The sequence below is a fragment of the Phoenix dactylifera genome, chromosome 8 (assembly GCF_009389715.1).
Source record: "Phoenix dactylifera cultivar Barhee BC4 chromosome 8, palm_55x_up_171113_PBpolish2nd_filt_p, whole genome shotgun sequence".
NCBI classification, from domain to species: domain Eukaryota; kingdom Viridiplantae; phylum Streptophyta; class Magnoliopsida; order Arecales; family Arecaceae; genus Phoenix; species Phoenix dactylifera.
Genome location: NC_052399.1, coordinates 2,767,921 through 2,783,770, shown reverse-complemented (window position 1 = coordinate 2,783,770; position 15,850 = coordinate 2,767,921). Strand labels below are relative to the sequence as shown.

Sequence of the window (15,850 nt, the reverse complement as noted above, 5' to 3'; positions counted from 1 at the left end):
TTGATAGGAAATACTATTTGCTTCTTAAGAAGAACAAGGTATATGAAATGAAAGAGTTGGAACGTGCGTTGGATATCATTGAAAAATCAAGTAAAAATTAGGATGGTTTCTCTAAGTAACCTAATCATAAAAGATGATTTCGAGTTGTGCATTTGGGAGATTAATCCTATTATTGTTGGCATTTGAAATATAATAATAAAAATTAAAGAAATTTCTCAATTAAGTAAAAATTTAGGTGGTTTTGGTTCGTCAATTATGCTGCCATGCTGGTAAAATGATCTGAGCAAAATAGCAAATCAAGATAATAAATAAATGAGAGTCTAATTTTGCAATGGAGATTGAGGTCCCAAACATCTCTGTCTCATTCATTGGTTTTGTCTCTTTCTGGGAACAACATCACCATCTAATTAATCTGAGGTCTCATCATCTCTTTATGCAATGCAATGATTCCAATATGGGAAAGTCTATCTAATAATTTTCTTATGGCCCTGGAAAAAGGCTGGTGGGGCTCACCCTGTCCTTTGAGATAAGGAGAGAAGAATTCGACCGGAATCAAGCTATAGGGCTGAAAGCCAGAGTATACCCGACAAAGTTAACGGTACCGACAAAGTTAACGGTACCGTCTGAGCGAACTTGCTACGGAATGGAGAAAAGTAAATGGTTGGGAAAGCTTACTGTTAAAATGATGGGATTTTCCCTGGTTACACCTCCAAAAACTAAAAAAGTTTATTTTTTCCCTCTGCAAGGGCCAATGAAGTTGAAACTGCGAGAAATCTTATTGGGATTATGTCTGAATTTAGCCATAGGCACTGGAAGGATGCTTTTCAGAAAGGGAGGGATTTTTTTGCAATTTCTAAAAAGCTAGCTAGAAACATACCTGCGCTTTGAGGATATAGCATGAAAAATGCCGCAAAGAATCTTAAAGTTATTTAGTCTTGTCGTTATTTAAATAATATTAACTTGTTAAGGACTACCGAGATGTTAGAGAATACCGGTTGCTCTCATTATGCAACAAATGTGCATGGTATAACGGTACAATTAAAACTTATTATTTATAACTCCGGTCACGCGCATGCATGTGCATGTGTATGTATGTGTAGGCACATGTATGGATCCATGGAAATAACTTTCCAATCCTTATTCTAATGCTATTTAGCGATCAAGACATAGAGGCCAAAAATATATGCTCCAGTCCCTTGTTTAGGTGGCCATCTATATTTTAGTCCCTCATCCATGTATAAACTAGTGTGCCTAATCAAGAACAGGTGCATATATTTACTTCCTAGAGAGCAGTGAAACCAAAGGTTGCATGTGATGTAATTTTCCTATATACAACTTTTATACTCTTTTTCTAATAAATAAAAATCAAATCTAAAGTCTAAAATCAATAGATTTGGGTTTTACTAGAAAACCGGTCAACTTTTTCTGATAAAATGAGATCTTGATCTATCTAAATAGTTTAGTCCCTTATTGAAATGACTAGTGTCTTCCTATTTACAGATCTAAAAGAATAGCTATCAAGCTACACGTACATGTGATGATGCTTCGAAAAGAAGTCATAGATTAATGATGCATCATGCGATTTATCTTTTTAAAATGATGAATGATTGTTGTATAGACACTATATATGGATGCTAGATCTAGATCTGAATTGGATTCGCGTGGACTTAATCATCCGGCATGCATCGGTGCACCGCTAGATGTGCATGCCTACGAATTTCGTAAGATATTAATAATTATCGCTTGAATTAAATAGACTGCAACCACCAAGTCTGATGGTCGTTCAACTTGTTTGGCAAGGTACCAAACTGGTGGACACCGAGCCACATGACTTGTCCCACATTTTTGCCCTATAACCGGGGCATGTTTCAGGATTTTAATGGATGCCTAACATTTATCTTCAATGGTCCCTGGTTCACCACAGCAAACAAGGACTTGACAGGGATTGAGCCGAGACATGCACATAATTTTATATTGCTTCGAGCTGGAATCTTAGGTGAGGCTTCATTCAACATCTAGATCCAACTCCGGGCCCAGCTAATCTGACAGATCTCCAAAGCAAAGATAGATCCATCGTAAGTCTGTATAAAACTACTGTTCGATAGAAACGCAGTAGAAAGAGTCCATGTGAACGTCGGGTCCTCTACGTCAAGTTGGCAGCTAAACTTCGAATCTTTTCCATACTGTCGACTAGCGAGGAAGGATCGTAAACCCTTTGACGCATATCACGTTCTCTTTGTGATTATAGAAAGAAAACAAGAGAGGGAGAAAGCTCAGTATCTCCTACTGGCATGGGAGAAGAAAGCGACCTAAATTACTGTGGGATACCGAAACACGCAACCAAAGAGCTTCCCCGGGCACAGTCAAGTGGTCCAAATGGAGGAAATGTAGGATTCCTGCAAAAGAGTCCTGTGGAGATGGCGTGAAGACCGTGGCTGGCAAACTAAATACGGCATGTGAAAGCAGTATGAACTTTCGGGGTCCATATTCTTAGAGATCAAATGCTTCTTCTACTGTTTCTTTGGCCAAAAGCAGTAGAGGAATTTCTGGTGTACAGATAAAAAGTGTTGTCTGGTAGCGAGTTGTCGGCAACTGCTTGAACTTGGACAAAATCATTTCAGAAAAACTCATTTTCCAGACGAGTGTGTTCTGGCTCGGCCTAATCTTTACTCGCGATGTTCTTATTATTTCCACAATGACAGGATATATTCTTCGTTTCTGCATTTTTTTGACTTCATGTTTGGCTTGTTAGGGTATCAAGAAACTGCTTGAATGTGGACACAATCATTTAACAAAAGTCATTTTTCTGACACTAGTAATTTGATTTTCAAAGTTGCTTCAATTTCCAAGCCACCGCAATCGGCGGAACATGATAAACAAAGGGAGTAAAAAAAGAGAGTTCTTGGATTGAATTTTTCTGCAGTGTCCATTGCGGACGCTAGGCATGGTCGCCTTTGGTTTGAAAACTTGATGCATGTTATTTGGTCTATATATTACTCCATAAACCAGCACATGAACAGCATGATACTGTCTTGACAAACCAAGCACGGCCTAATATTTACTCGCTATGTTCTTTTTATTTCCACAATGACAAGATTCTTCTTTTCTGCATTCTATTATTGACTTCATGTTTGGCTTGTTAGGGCATCAAAAAAAATTGAAGGGATGCAACTGCTTGAATGTGGACAAAATCATTTAACAAAAGTCATTTTTCAGGCAAGAGTATTTTGAATTCCAAAGTTGTTTCAATTTCAAAGCACCATGGCTAGGAAGCCCCGCAATACGTGGAATATGATAAACAAAGGGAGAAAAAAAAGAGTTTTTGGATTAAATTTTTCTACATTTTTCATTGCGCACACTAGGAATGGTCACTTATTTTTTGAAAACTTGATGCATGCATGCATGTTATTTGGTTTATTACTCCATAAACTAGTGATACCTCAACATGATACTGTATTGACAAACCAATCACAACCTAATATTTACTTGCGATGTTCTTATTATTTCCACAACGGCAAGATTCTTTCTTTTCTGCATTCTATTTTTAAATTCATGTTTGTCTTGTTAGGGCATCAAGAGATTGAAGGGATGCAACTGCTTGAATGCCGACAAAATCATTTAACAAAAGTCATTTTCCAAACAAGAATATTTTGATTTCTAAAGCTACTTCAATTTCAAAGAATTTTGACTAGGAAGCCCCGCAATAAGCGGAACATGATAAACAAAGAGAGCAAAAAAAAATTCTTGAATTGAATTTTTCTACAATGTCATTGCGAACGCTAGGAATAGTTGCTTTTGGTTTGAAAACTTTGATGCATGTTATTTGGTCTATTATTCCATAAACTAGCACATCCTTGACAAATCAATGAAGACCTAATATTTATTTGCGATGTTCTTATCATTTCTACAATGATAAGCTTCTTCTTTCCTACATTCTTTTTTTTTTATTATTTTTACTTCACCTCAAGGCATCCAAGGAATTGAAAGGACACAGCAATAATTGCATATTTTTTACTCCACAAAACTAATAATTATTTGTTACCAAATCGCTTTTGGATGTGATATATGTGTTCTTCCCACATGAAAAATGCCAATATTTCAGCATTTAGTAGTTGGTAGGATGGAGCATCTTCGGAGTTTTTTATGTCAAGAAAAGAGGTAGCTCTCCAGATTTGCCTACAAACGACAAGACCACACCTATCAACACCTCCCCCTCATCGCGTTACGCGTTTGTGAAAGCTTGAAATAAAGGCGTAGCGAGACGCGCCAACCTAAGGGTAGCCTCAACGTGAGAATCCATTCAAAATTATTTCTAGACACTGCCAACCCAACCACCACAACGCGCCTAAAGGCTATGATTGTGCTCATGCTTCCCCTTGGTGGCCAGCTAACATGCACAAATGCAATTAATTGGTGGCATTTGGGGACTACTACTTGCCATGTGATGGGTTCCAATTGCATGTTAACCATAGGAAGGTCCAAATATATAGATACATCCACATGTTATGCAATAGATTATTCGAAGCATATTCTGATACAACGAGCCTTGTCAATTTGCTAATAACCTATGGTTGCACCATCGCAATTCTGGAGAGAAGGGTAAGGTTTGCGACAAAGTTAACAGCAATGTAACCGCACCTCCTAGATGATCCATTTTGCTTGTGTTTATCTGTGTTTTTTTGAAAAAAAAAAATCGATTGAAGAGTTGAATTTGCTCAAAAAAATAAAAGAGTTAGGATTGTTTCTGTTTATCTCCTTTGATTTGTTTTCATTCGCTTGTTTTCTTCCTTTTGTATTCTCTCGTCTTGCTACATCTATCAATGAACTTGAGGTGAATGCTTAAGTAACCAAGGACCATGGTAGGGTCTGTACAACCACCCTGCACTTAAAAATTAATGCGCAGAGAGAGAGAGAGAGAGAGAGAGAGATGGTGCTTTAACTTAAGATAATAATTTAAAACTGCATTATCATGATCTGCCAATAGCAACTGTTTAATTTTCTTTTATTTTTTTTATTTTTTAATCTTTATGATGATGAAACTTGCAGTATTGTAAATCATTCTGGTAGCTAGGGATGCTAATATCAAATTAAAGTATCAAGATTAGAATTACTCGAACCAAACTCATGGAAAACATTTCCAAAGTTCAAACCAAGAATCGTCTCCTAAGACAAAGAGTGGGTGTGATTACTAGGCTGTAACCAAGTTTGCAAATTAAAAATTTTGATTGGATGAAACAATTTTTCATGTCGTCGGCAAACTAATTGAGTAATAATAGAGCGTATCCTATTATTGAATCTGTAATTATACTTCTAAGGAACAACCAAACTGCGGATATGTCGACAAAAGTAAAAAAAAAAAAAATCACCATGCCATGTGATCGAAGAAGACTGAGCCAAAGGAGAGTCGGTGTGTGATCAGAAGGGCATCACCTAATTCAGTCTTGTTAATATAAGACATCAGGATTAATTTATCCCACACCAGAGGCCAAGATTCAAAAAAATAGACAGAAATGAGGAAAAGCTTGCAAAAATATTTTTACAAGGATCATCCAGTATCCTCTACACCTTATTTCTTTAGTTGAATGAAAGGGTGGTCGAACCACCCAGTATCCTCTACAAGAATATTCAAAACAGGAATCATATATCCATCATTACAGCTAAACTTCAAGTTGCAGACATCATCTTTCTTCAGCATAAATGAGAATTAATTGGTGAAAAAAAATATATATGAAGTGAAAGGTGTACAAAGCCTCGAACAAACACCTACTGCATCATGTGCTCGAGGGCCTTCCACAAAACATCCCTGAACCTGTTGACATCCAACTTCACATTCTGTTTGTCCATGAATGTTCCCCTTAGAAGAACCCACCCCTGTTTGTGAAACGATGTGGGGTTCTTGAACACAGGATGGTTTCTTGGATATATCTCTGTCAGGGTGCTCTCTTCTACGCTGATGCTATACTGCACATAGTTCAGCTTCATGGCCTTGGCTCCATGTCCGAAGTCGAACATGGCTATCCCTTCCAGCCCACCCCATGGTACTATCTGGATTATGGTTGCATTCATTGGGAGGAACACCAGATTGGTGAGACCAGCCCCATGCACTCCCATGAGCACATCGCAAGAATTAATGTTTCTTGCAAACTGAGCTACGTTGGTGCTCACACCAGCCTCTTCAACCACCACTTCGTAGCCCAGATCCTGTGCCATTCGAACTATCTCAGGAACATTTGTGAATTTTCGGGTTCGCTGCCTCGATATGATCGTAAGTCTTGGCTTCCTGTGGGGGTGCTCTTCGATCCTGGTCACGGCGTCTCGCTCCAATGAGTAGACGCTTCTCATGAATCGAGCGAAGTCGACCATGGTATAGCCATTAGGATCTTGTGCGGGGTCGATGGTGAACTCCATTTGGGCTCGAAGACCCACAGCCACATGCTTGAAGCAATGAACTCTGTCATCGTTGTCGAAGTCGATGATTTCGTACCGAGAGAGCTTCTGAAACACAGTTAGATACTTCTTCATCCACCAAGGCCTGGTCTCGGTTATGACAAACTGAACCTCCCCATTGAATTCGCTGGCGGTTAAGAAGATGGGGATCATTACATCAGTGAAGTCATGGAAGAGGTTTCCTGTGTACCCACCAACCGAAAACACTAGGGCAGGGACGTTGTGGTTTATGCTGCATTGAGGACCGTCTTTGCTCGATTTTACCATCACTTCTGTGACACGGCTAAGAGCAATCTTGTCTCCCTTGCGAGGGTACGGCCGAATGCGGTATGATTCACTGCTTCTCTCCGTGGATTCCACGGATATAACAGAGGAAGGGTTCCTATGAATTCTGATGTCGCCTTCCAATTCGCATCGGTCTACTCGGTAGTGAGAAAAATCACATAATGGCTTCTTCTCTGAATTCATCATATTCTGACCCCCCACTCCTTCACATTAAGCCAAAAACAAAAAATTAGTCATGATAAGTAATGCTTTCATCTTGATGCAGAAATGGAGCTCCTCAAACCAATGTAAAGTAATGACTTGTTCTATTTTGTGCTAAATTTACATGTTTCTGACCAATGTATTAAATGCTACGAGTTGGTTCTGTTACCCCTCCAAATTGTTTTCTTTTTGGCTTCTATTTTAAGGAGAAAGAGAGGGGCAAAAAAAAAAAAAAACTTGGAGAGCCTAGTAGTTTCCTCCATTTTACGATGGTGCTAGTTATCTTGATTTGAAAGCCAACAAATCTTAATGATGGCCAATGTACCTAATTGCTTGGAATTGCTAGTGTTTTGTTCCTGAGTTGGATCGGCAATGGCAGGATTGGGGTCCCCCTGGGGTCCTGCTTCCCCATCCTTATCACATTCACCAGAATTGGGATCACATGTGGTGGTCTCATTTTCTTTCCCTGTGACATCAAGGAAAAGGTGAGCTATAACAAATAAAAACCACATCGCCTTCAACTTGTCTAGTCCAATGTCAATAGCGATCGATGTACCTAATTGCTCGGCATTGCTAGCATTTTCTACTTGAAGTGAATCATTGATGGTGTAGTTTGAAATTGTTGGGAGTGTAAATTTTCTGTGCAATTCACCTCCATGGGAGTTGGACTCGTCACTTTTCGTGCTTATCTCCTGCATGCTGTTATTGCTCTCTGTAACATGGAGGAGGACAAGGTTCGCTATCATGGTTTAAAAACTTATCATCTCTGGTTTGAGGACTGTGAGCCAAGCTAGACCTATTGAATTCAACAACAATCTAATGTGAGCTGCAAAAGGCATACCTAGTTTATCTGTAGTTCTCAGAGTTTCCTTCTGAGCTGAATTAATTTCACCACCCACTTCATCTTGATGGGCTCTTAAGTCATCACCTTCTATTATTTTCTCCTGAATCTCATTATTGCTCTCTGAAACATGAAAAAAAAAAAAAAATTTAATGGGAGTTCAACATGAGGATTCATCACACAAAACCTCCCTTCATAAAAAAAAAAAAACCCCTCAAAGCCTCCCTAGAGCCATTTAAAATTCACCAGGGAAGCCACATAACTCTCCTCTGTTAATCTATTTCTACATTGAAAATTTCAATTTAAAAGACACAGCTCTGGCAAACAAGCTTAGTCAGACTTAGGCAATCTTTTAAGTTACATATTAATAATTTTTTTTTTGAATGAAAAAAAAAGTATCTAAATGGATTGCCTTACCCATTTCCTGCTTGCTGTGCTCTGTTGCATTGTCTTGTCCTGAAATTTCACCTGAAGAAAGACATCATCGATTCCCAATCTTTGGTAAATCTTAAACATTATTTAATCATCAAACCCCAACAATTCGATGCCAAACATATCATCAGAAGAACTAGTTGTGCAAGCGTCTTACCCAGTCGTTGAGAATGCCCTGTATCTTCGGCCTTGGGGGTGCTTGGAGCCACATGAACACTTGGTTTTGAACCCACTGCAATGTTGTTCAGCATCAAGTAAGTGCTCAAACACAAGAATTTAATCATGGAATTCAACCAAATCCATATCAAAAGCAGCCGATGATATAAAGCTGCGTTCATCAAATTCATAAAGCCATTCATGGCCGAGGTTGAAAAACTTACAGATGGGAAAAGGGATGGATTGAGGTTGAGACACCACAATGAAGGTCATCGAGACGAGGAAGCATCCGATTACAAAAACTACTATTCTGAACCTTTGGGACTCTCGGTTCGAGTTCCTAACCAGCTTGAACTTGTTTGCCATGTTTGGTGTGGCGCGACCTTCAATCTTTCATTACTCGCAGAAAGATGGCAGCGTTTATGAAGAGGGTTAGTGAGGGAGGTGGTGGTTAGGCTGCCGCGTCTACTCTTCTATTCATCTCAGAAGTCGAGTCGTTTCCGCCCTGCTTACTTCATGATTTCCTAATATTTTTTTTTCTTCGTGTTGAAAAGTAATTCGGATTCTTTGGAAACATGGTCATATTGATAAGGACTCCATAATTGACCAATGGAATAACTCGACCACCTACCAACTCTTGCGGTGGCAAGTTATAGATTGGATCCTTGGTTTTCCACCTAGGAGGTGGAATGGAGAGCAGTTGCGAGTCTCATCATTTTATTCTAATATGACCTCCACATGGAATGAATAGCTTGGCATGTGGCTTATACTTGTGAGGAAGAAGACCAAAGTGTTGTCAAGCTCTAAGTTCTTTGTAATTTAGAAGTCCTAACTCCTAAAAATCGGATGGACCCAAGTGGATCACTTGGCCAAGCTTGGCAAAGGCCTCAACATCACTAGCGAATGGAATTAGAGAAGCTAGCTTCTAGGTGCCCTATCTAAACATTTAAGAGGTTCACTTTTCAGAGGACTAATCCTGTCATGTAGCTTTAAAAAGCGGCAAAGTAACAGAATATCTTTATCAGCCATCTGCTATGGCTAATGTGCACAAATTAAGTTGAAGTTCAGATGATTTGGATTGATCAATTGCGCCGGTATGTGACAATCTATATGATCAAAGCAAATGCTCTGTTCCATTTTGGTTATAGTACTATAAGGGTTTACTAAATACAAAATAGTCCGGCAATATATTTTAATTGCCTCACCCATTGGGATGGCTTCTTTTTGTCTCATTGCAGGGGTTTTCTTTTATCCCTAGAGGACCACCAGCTTTCTGTAAGAAAATACCTCTCTCTTTCGTATGATTCCTATGAAGTATAAACTATACCCGGTGCAGTTTCTCTCTAATACTAACAACAGAACTAGTTGTCAAGCATCGCCAGCAAGTTGCAGTACATAGTTGCAATTTTCAATTAAAACTATCAACAAGATGTATAGTCTGAAAATGATCATTATATATTCACATTTGTTTTTGTCATTGTCTATCATCATCATTTTTCTGTCGGGTTGATGATGCCGGGCTTTAATTTATCATAGCCGATCTACAACCGACATATTTATTATATGCATGCTTTGGATCGAAATTACTAGAAAAATTGACTACTTCTTATCTAGGGAGATTGGATGATTAATAAAAAGAATTATTTATGTTGGCCATGTCAAAATAGATGGTATGTCACTTCTTCCATGTCTTAATGTTCAACAAGTGCTTGGCTCAAAAGAGTAAAAAAGTAAAAATAGTACTTCCATTGCAATGCTTTTGCTAGCAATATCTTTGTCATCAATAGGTTGAGTGTGACAACTTATCCTCCCAAGTGCAACAAATGTCTAATAACTACTAGTTGTCATCTTTCATGGTGACACTCCATGCGTTTTGTTGAATAATTTACATATCTCATGAGTTCGGCAAACTGTGGAAAAGTATTGCTATCCTATTTCAACTCCTGCCTGCCATTAAGCTCGAAGGCATCAAATTTTGGGTCTCCATTGGAGACACCCAAAAAGTGGCATGTTTGGTGCTACATGTGGTTAAAACCAATCTTTGCTTCCATCCAGGAATGCTTGCATCGAAACTTAAATGAACAACAAATTACAAATACTATCACTTTAATAATTAGAGAAAGAAATTGAGTTGTATTTTGAGCTAAATACGTACATCTCGAGAGTAACCCAACCTCTCTGTCCTTTTTTTTCTAATTGAAAAAGGACAGGCAAAGTCTCCATCCAGCTTCATCACACAAAGTCCTGGTTGGCAGGCAATTGGACTTAAAAGAGTCCCTTAGCCGACACCCATCCAAGCCTCCAAAACCTACCCCCATAAGGACTCTGAATTTTCCCAGCCAAGTGTCCGTTTGTTTGAAAGGAAGAAGAGTCGGTGCCTAAGGAGGAAAATTTAATGGAAACATGTGCGAAGCCCATCCGGATACAACAAAATTGCGAAAGGTGGTGGGCTCGTTTGTACAGCCAACCCCACACCACGACCTTGGACGTTATCGTAGGAGTCAAAACATGCAGAAAGTTTAAACTAATTCGTTATTCTCTGGCAGTTAAAAGCCATTGCCTACGGTTCCTCCAACACGTCCACATGAATACAAGTAAAAAAAAAAAAAAGTATGTTCTACGTGCATGCCAGGATCCCGAGGAGACAGTTTTACTATCCTTTGTTTAAGGTTTTTCCGGCAACTCTTATGATATTTACTCCATCCACCAACGCACACGTTTGCAATGTGTACGTGGATGCCGCATGATTAGCCACAGATACTGGACTGCCAACCTAGCACAACATGCAATCATGATAATAGAATTCCAATGGCACGTTACAAAGGCTTCCAGCCGTCCGCGTTTCATATAGTGGATCTGCCGATTGCATTGAGTTAGGTAGGAAGTTGACCATTAGATAAATATATAATAAGCTGAATGATGAGAGCTTTATGAATTTTAAACTTGTCAGTTTGTATCTACATGTGGATGGGTTATTCTTCATAATTAGAGTCTCAAAAAGTAATATGTGACAAAAAGAAACTGAAGCTGCTTAATATCATAAAGTACTTAAATCATGATCACCGACACGGGAGAAGGGGTGTAATTGGAACATCACATACAATCAATTAGGCTGTGGCTTCTATTTCTACCCACTTTCTTTCTTTCTACTTTTCTTTCAGAAAAAGGACTTGACCATGTGGCAGCTCCTAAGGACCACTTTATACTGATACATGCATGCCTTATCTCTCCTTTTACTCTCAAAAAGAGTTTTCTTTTTTTTTTTCTTTTTCTTTTTTTTGGATTCCCTCTCTAAATGAGAAAAAGCTCAGTATAGCAACCAATAAGGTCACAGTTAGTGTGGCACCCAGGATTAGACAAACTAACACCAAACAATTGAGGAATTATTTTGTAGTTTCTCAGTATGATTTAGTTCATATATATATAGACTCTCCATGTGCGGCAAGATTACAATTTGTAAATCATCCTTCTTGCCACCCCCTTGGGGAAGAAAAGAATGAGCAGTTGAAGTGAAAACTTTTAAATGTACGATAAACTAAATCTAACTCTTCTGTTCTATCGTTGATGTAGAAGCTTAAGGGCTTTTATCAGAACAGGCCTAAACCTCCTGATATTGAGCTTTACATTTTGCTTCACTAGGTATATTTCCATCATACCATTCCATCCAAGCTTGTGAATTGACGAGGGGTCCTTGAAGACAGCGTGGTCTCTAGGGTACTGATCTATAAGCGTGCTCTCCTCTTCAGTTATATTGTAATCCAAGTACCTCAGTTTCATCTCCTTGGACGGATACTTGAAGTAAGTATTAGCTATCCAATCCAGCCTACCCCAAGGGATTATCTGGATCAGGATTGCGTTCGTCGGAAGGAAGACTAGGTTGGTGAGCCCGGCACCATGAACCCCCATCATCACGTCACATGAGTTCACAACATGCGCAAACCGAGTCACATTGTTGTCGGCCTCCGAGACCACCACCTCAAAGCCCAACTTCTCTGCCATCCGAATTATCTTGTCTAGATTCATGAACTTTCTCGTTCGACTTCTTGCTATGATCAGCAGCCTTGGCTTCTTACCGGGATGTTCACCGATCCTCATCGGGGAACTCCTCTCCAGCGAGTACGCGCTCCTCATAAACCTTGTGAAGTCGACCATGGAATATCCGTTCGGAGCTTTCGAGGGGTCGATGCTCAAGTCGTTGTGGGCTTTCAGACCGACGATCGCATGTTTACAGCAATGCACTCTCTCATCGTTGTCGAAATCAATGATTTCATAGCGAGAGAGCTTCTTTAGTATCGGAAGGTACTTGTAAATCCACCAAACTTTGAAATTGGTCACAACAAGCTGTACTTCTCCATTGTATTGGTAGGAAGTCAGGAAGAGTGGGACGACCACGTCGGTGAAGGCATGGAAGTAGTTTCCAGTGTATCCTGCAATTGAGAAGACGATGGCAGGAACTGTGTGATTAACAGTGCAGCGAGGGGCTGCTTCGTAATTTCCCAATGATTTCACGGATACCTCCCGAACTTCAGCCATGGCCGCCTTGTCTGTCTTGCGACAATAAGGTCTGATCTTCCATGACTCATTTCTTCCCCATGCACCAATTCTAGAGGGTGTCACGTATATCACCGAGGAATTCTTCCCCAAAATCCTCACATCACCGTCCATTTCGCAGACGTCGGATCTCCGGGCCGACGTGTCGCACATCGGCTTCCTCTCAGCCTCCAAATCCTCAATCCGTTCATCTACAAGCAGGAGAAGAAGTCTACAATAGATCAGACAAGGAAGTCATCTTAAAGATCGACAGTCTATACTCCTTGGATACTAAACTCGCCATGAGCGTCTCACTCAGTGAGTCGAGTCGGCTGACTCACTGAGTTCCTCAGCCTTTTTTTCTTTCTTTCTTTCTTTTTTAATATTTCCCCTCCCTCTTTCTTTACAGCAATAATTTGGATCATGGTTCTCGATTAATTGTACTTGAAGGACATAAAAACATACCTTTTTTGATGGAACTGGTGGTAACTGGTCCAGGCAATGAATCAACCATGGTGGTCATGTTCTTCTGGGTCCTACCATCACTATCCGTTTCACAGTGACCTGATTTTGGGTCGCATGGTAAGCTTTTTCCCCATGTCACCTTTTCACCACCTGTAATAATCAACAAGGTCGATCGCAATTGATCTTAGTTACTACAAGCAAGACTTGTTGCATCAGCTAATCAACCCGAGCCGGGTGGTTCACCACGAACAATAATTTTAGCTCAAATGACTTGACCTTTGCAAAATTTTCCATGGTTCGAAAAGAAAAACGGTAGCAGATAAAAGCAAAAAGAAGAAGAGTGGTTTTACTCGCCTAGTTGTTTAGTGCTGTTTGAAAGATCTTCTTTCGCAGGGGGAACATCAGAAGCCGTGGAGGAAGAATTCTGGTGCATCTCGGTAAGATCATTCTTTCCACAAAGACCTGATCTTGGGTTGGCATCGTCGCAGCTTGGCCGGCTCTCATGCGTCGCATTTTCGAGCCCCGCCTCTAAAGATTGAGAGGAAGAAAATGATCACCCAAATTAAGAGACATACATTTCACTAGTTCAATTATTGATTGAGAGGAAAACAATGATCACCCAAATTGAGGACATACATATATACATCTCATTAGTTTAACTCAGACAAGTAAATTTTCAATATTCTTTTTTATTTTATTGTTATCGATATTTTTCAAAAGACCAATTGTGCCCTCTATTGATTCAACACTTTGGGAGCAGAGTCCTCATTGCCAAGTCTAAAAGCTCAGCTGCTTTTGCCTATTCTTTACTCTTCCTCTCCATATTTAGAAATATTTCCACCACGAAGACTTCCTATGAGATCATGCATCCTAATACTACTTTCGTTTAAGCATGCTTAACTGCAATTTTTTTTTCTTAAATTAAAAGAAAAAAAAGAGATATTTGCTTTTATCTTACCTAACTGTGGAGAAGTCATTGCAGTTTCGACCAGAGGGCCGGTTTCCGCTGCATGCTTCGATGATGATTGCCGGGAATTTACTGCAAAAGAGGTTCGAGCGATAAGAACTAAAGATCTGACAATACCACATCTTGTAAGATGCAGATAAATGAGGATCTTTTGCAAGAACAGAGATAAAAAAAATGAAAAGAAAAAAGAGCAAAAAAGCAAAGAGTTGTAGAATGAGAAACTCACAGATGGGAAAATGGACTGCAAAGTTATTGGTCACCGAAATGTAGGTTAACGAGACCAGAAAACACGCGGCGAGCAATCCAAGTCCGAGCTTCTGTGGTTCGAAGCGGCTGAAGCTCCTAACCAGCTTTGCCTCGTACCCCATCTTCCCCTCGCTGCTATCTAGCCTTCAGCAGTCTTCTATCATACACAGAGGAATCCCTTAGTTGCAGTGGAAAAGGCTAGGCTGCAGCAATTCTACGGAGCTCTTAACATGAGTGCGAAGTGGAGCTCACATCTAGCTCTCTTTATTTTTTTAATGGCCGGCAGTCTGATTTATTGATATATAAAGAAGAAAAGGGGTCGCGTCCTATAAACCTCATAATTGATGACCCGGTCCCTGTTTTCCTCTCCCCCCATACGGCTTTCCTAAGGGAAGGCATGGAGCCAAGTGATTCCCTTAGAATGCGTTGGCTGAGAAGAAGCTGCTTCCAAGTTTTCAACTTCTACTTAATTTAATGGCCCCATCGCATGGAAGATATGAACAGCATGTGCCTAAATAGTTCGCAAGGGAAAGGTCCCAAAGGCTTAGAGCTTTGGGGTGGAAAAGCCCGACAAAAAGTAGAACTCACTGCCTCACTAAACGGCCCATAAAGGTTCTAGTGCGTGGAACTCATTTATATCATTAATCAATGTATTTGCTGACTAATTTAAGTCCACAAGATTGACGGTCTATAGTTTCATTGAGATTGTAAGTATTGTACATAGTCAGCTGTTGTTTGTGGAAACAGGGCTTGGCAAAGGACTACGACGAAATTGAAGTCTTTGGCAGGGTAGTTACATAGCTTACTACGAAACGCTGAGGCGGCTTCAAGTTTAGGTGGAGAAAATTAGGCGAGTGTGTTTATCGTGATTGAACTTGCTTGCTCTCTTAGCAAACCTTATGAGCTATTTGCTTATATTCACCAAATATCTTAGTCAAGAGGGGGCGAAGAAATCAAATATTGTCCGAGAAATTCTCTGCTCCTCGATTCTCTTTTTCATGACGGGTTCCGTCTATTCCGCACCCTCGTAATTCAAAGGAGAGAATGCGGATTGGATAGAGAAAACAGTTCAAGCAGAGCTGACCCTAAACAACTATGGGCTGTCACTTTGCGGTGGTGTTCTAGTGTCTTTGGAAAGAAAGAAATGGCCGAACTTCCAAGCTTGAAACTAATTGTCACGTCCTGTGCCTGCCGCGTGGGTCGACTACGTGACACGGCCGCCTGCATCCTGGGGCAGGGCCCTAAAAAATATGATAGGACTAAAAAAACTTATCACAACC

General features: G+C 40.0%; 2 protein-coding genes across 3 annotated transcripts; both read right to left on the bottom strand.

Annotated features, from left to right (window-relative positions):
- Positions 1-5,501: 5,501 nt before the first annotated feature.
- On the bottom strand, positions 5,502-9,012 carry LOC103696198 (alpha-1,3-arabinosyltransferase XAT3-like). Of its 2 annotated transcripts, XM_008777736.4 has the most exons (7): positions 8,587-9,012; positions 8,364-8,438; positions 8,192-8,242; positions 7,775-7,897; positions 7,490-7,645; positions 7,259-7,399; positions 5,502-6,935 (listed from the first exon to the last, which is right to left on the bottom strand). In XM_008777736.4, the coding sequence occupies exons 1-7, from the start codon at positions 8,726-8,728 to the stop codon at positions 5,764-5,766; spliced, it is 1,860 nt and encodes a 619-aa protein (XP_008775958.2). In that variant the 5' UTR covers positions 8,729-9,012; the 3' UTR covers positions 5,502-5,763. The 2 variants fall into 2 exon arrangements, with proteins under 2 accessions (XP_008775958.2, XP_008775964.2); XM_008777742.4 differs by lacking the exons at positions 7,259-7,399; positions 7,490-7,645 and having other exon boundaries at positions 8,587-9,002.
- A 2,725-nt stretch (positions 9,013-11,737) lies between these two features.
- LOC113461232 (beta-1,2-xylosyltransferase XYXT1-like) lies at positions 11,738-15,153 on the bottom strand. Its single transcript, XM_039128650.1, has 5 exons — positions 14,551-15,153; positions 14,316-14,396; positions 13,712-13,885; positions 13,358-13,507; positions 11,738-13,104 (listed from the first exon to the last, which is right to left on the bottom strand). Exons 1-5 carry the CDS (start codon positions 14,690-14,692, stop codon positions 11,918-11,920), a joined length of 1,734 nt encoding a protein of 577 aa, XP_038984578.1. The 5' UTR covers positions 14,693-15,153; the 3' UTR covers positions 11,738-11,917.
- Positions 15,154-15,850: the final 697 nt, after the last annotated feature.

What these genes read in the sequence shown, in the direction of transcription:
- LOC103696198 (XM_008777736.4), bottom strand. Translation starts at nt 8,728, where the DNA reads ATGGCAAACAAGTTCAAGCTGGTTAGGAACTCGAACCGAGAGTCCCAA. An exon ending in ATCCATCCCTTTTCCCATCT is followed by an intron (nt 8,439 to 8,586) that starts GTAAGTTTTTCA and finishes ACAACATTGCAG; the next exon opens with TGGGTTCAAAACCAAGTGTT. An exon ending in AGGGCATTCTCAACGACTGG is followed by an intron (nt 8,243 to 8,363) that starts GTAAGACGCTTG and finishes GTCTTTCTTCAG; the next exon opens with GTGAAATTTCAGGACAAGAC.
- LOC113461232 (XM_039128650.1), bottom strand. Translation starts at nt 14,692, where the DNA reads ATGGGGTACGAGGCAAAGCTGGTTAGGAGCTTCAGCCGCTTCGAACCA. An exon ending in AATGACTTCTCCACAGTTAG is followed by an intron (nt 13,886 to 14,315) that starts GTAAGATAAAAG and finishes CTCAATCTTTAG; the next exon opens with AGGCGGGGCTCGAAAATGCG. An exon ending in AAACAGCACTAAACAACTAG is followed by an intron (nt 13,508 to 13,711) that starts GCGAGTAAAACC and finishes TGATTATTACAG; the next exon opens with GTGGTGAAAAGGTGACATGG.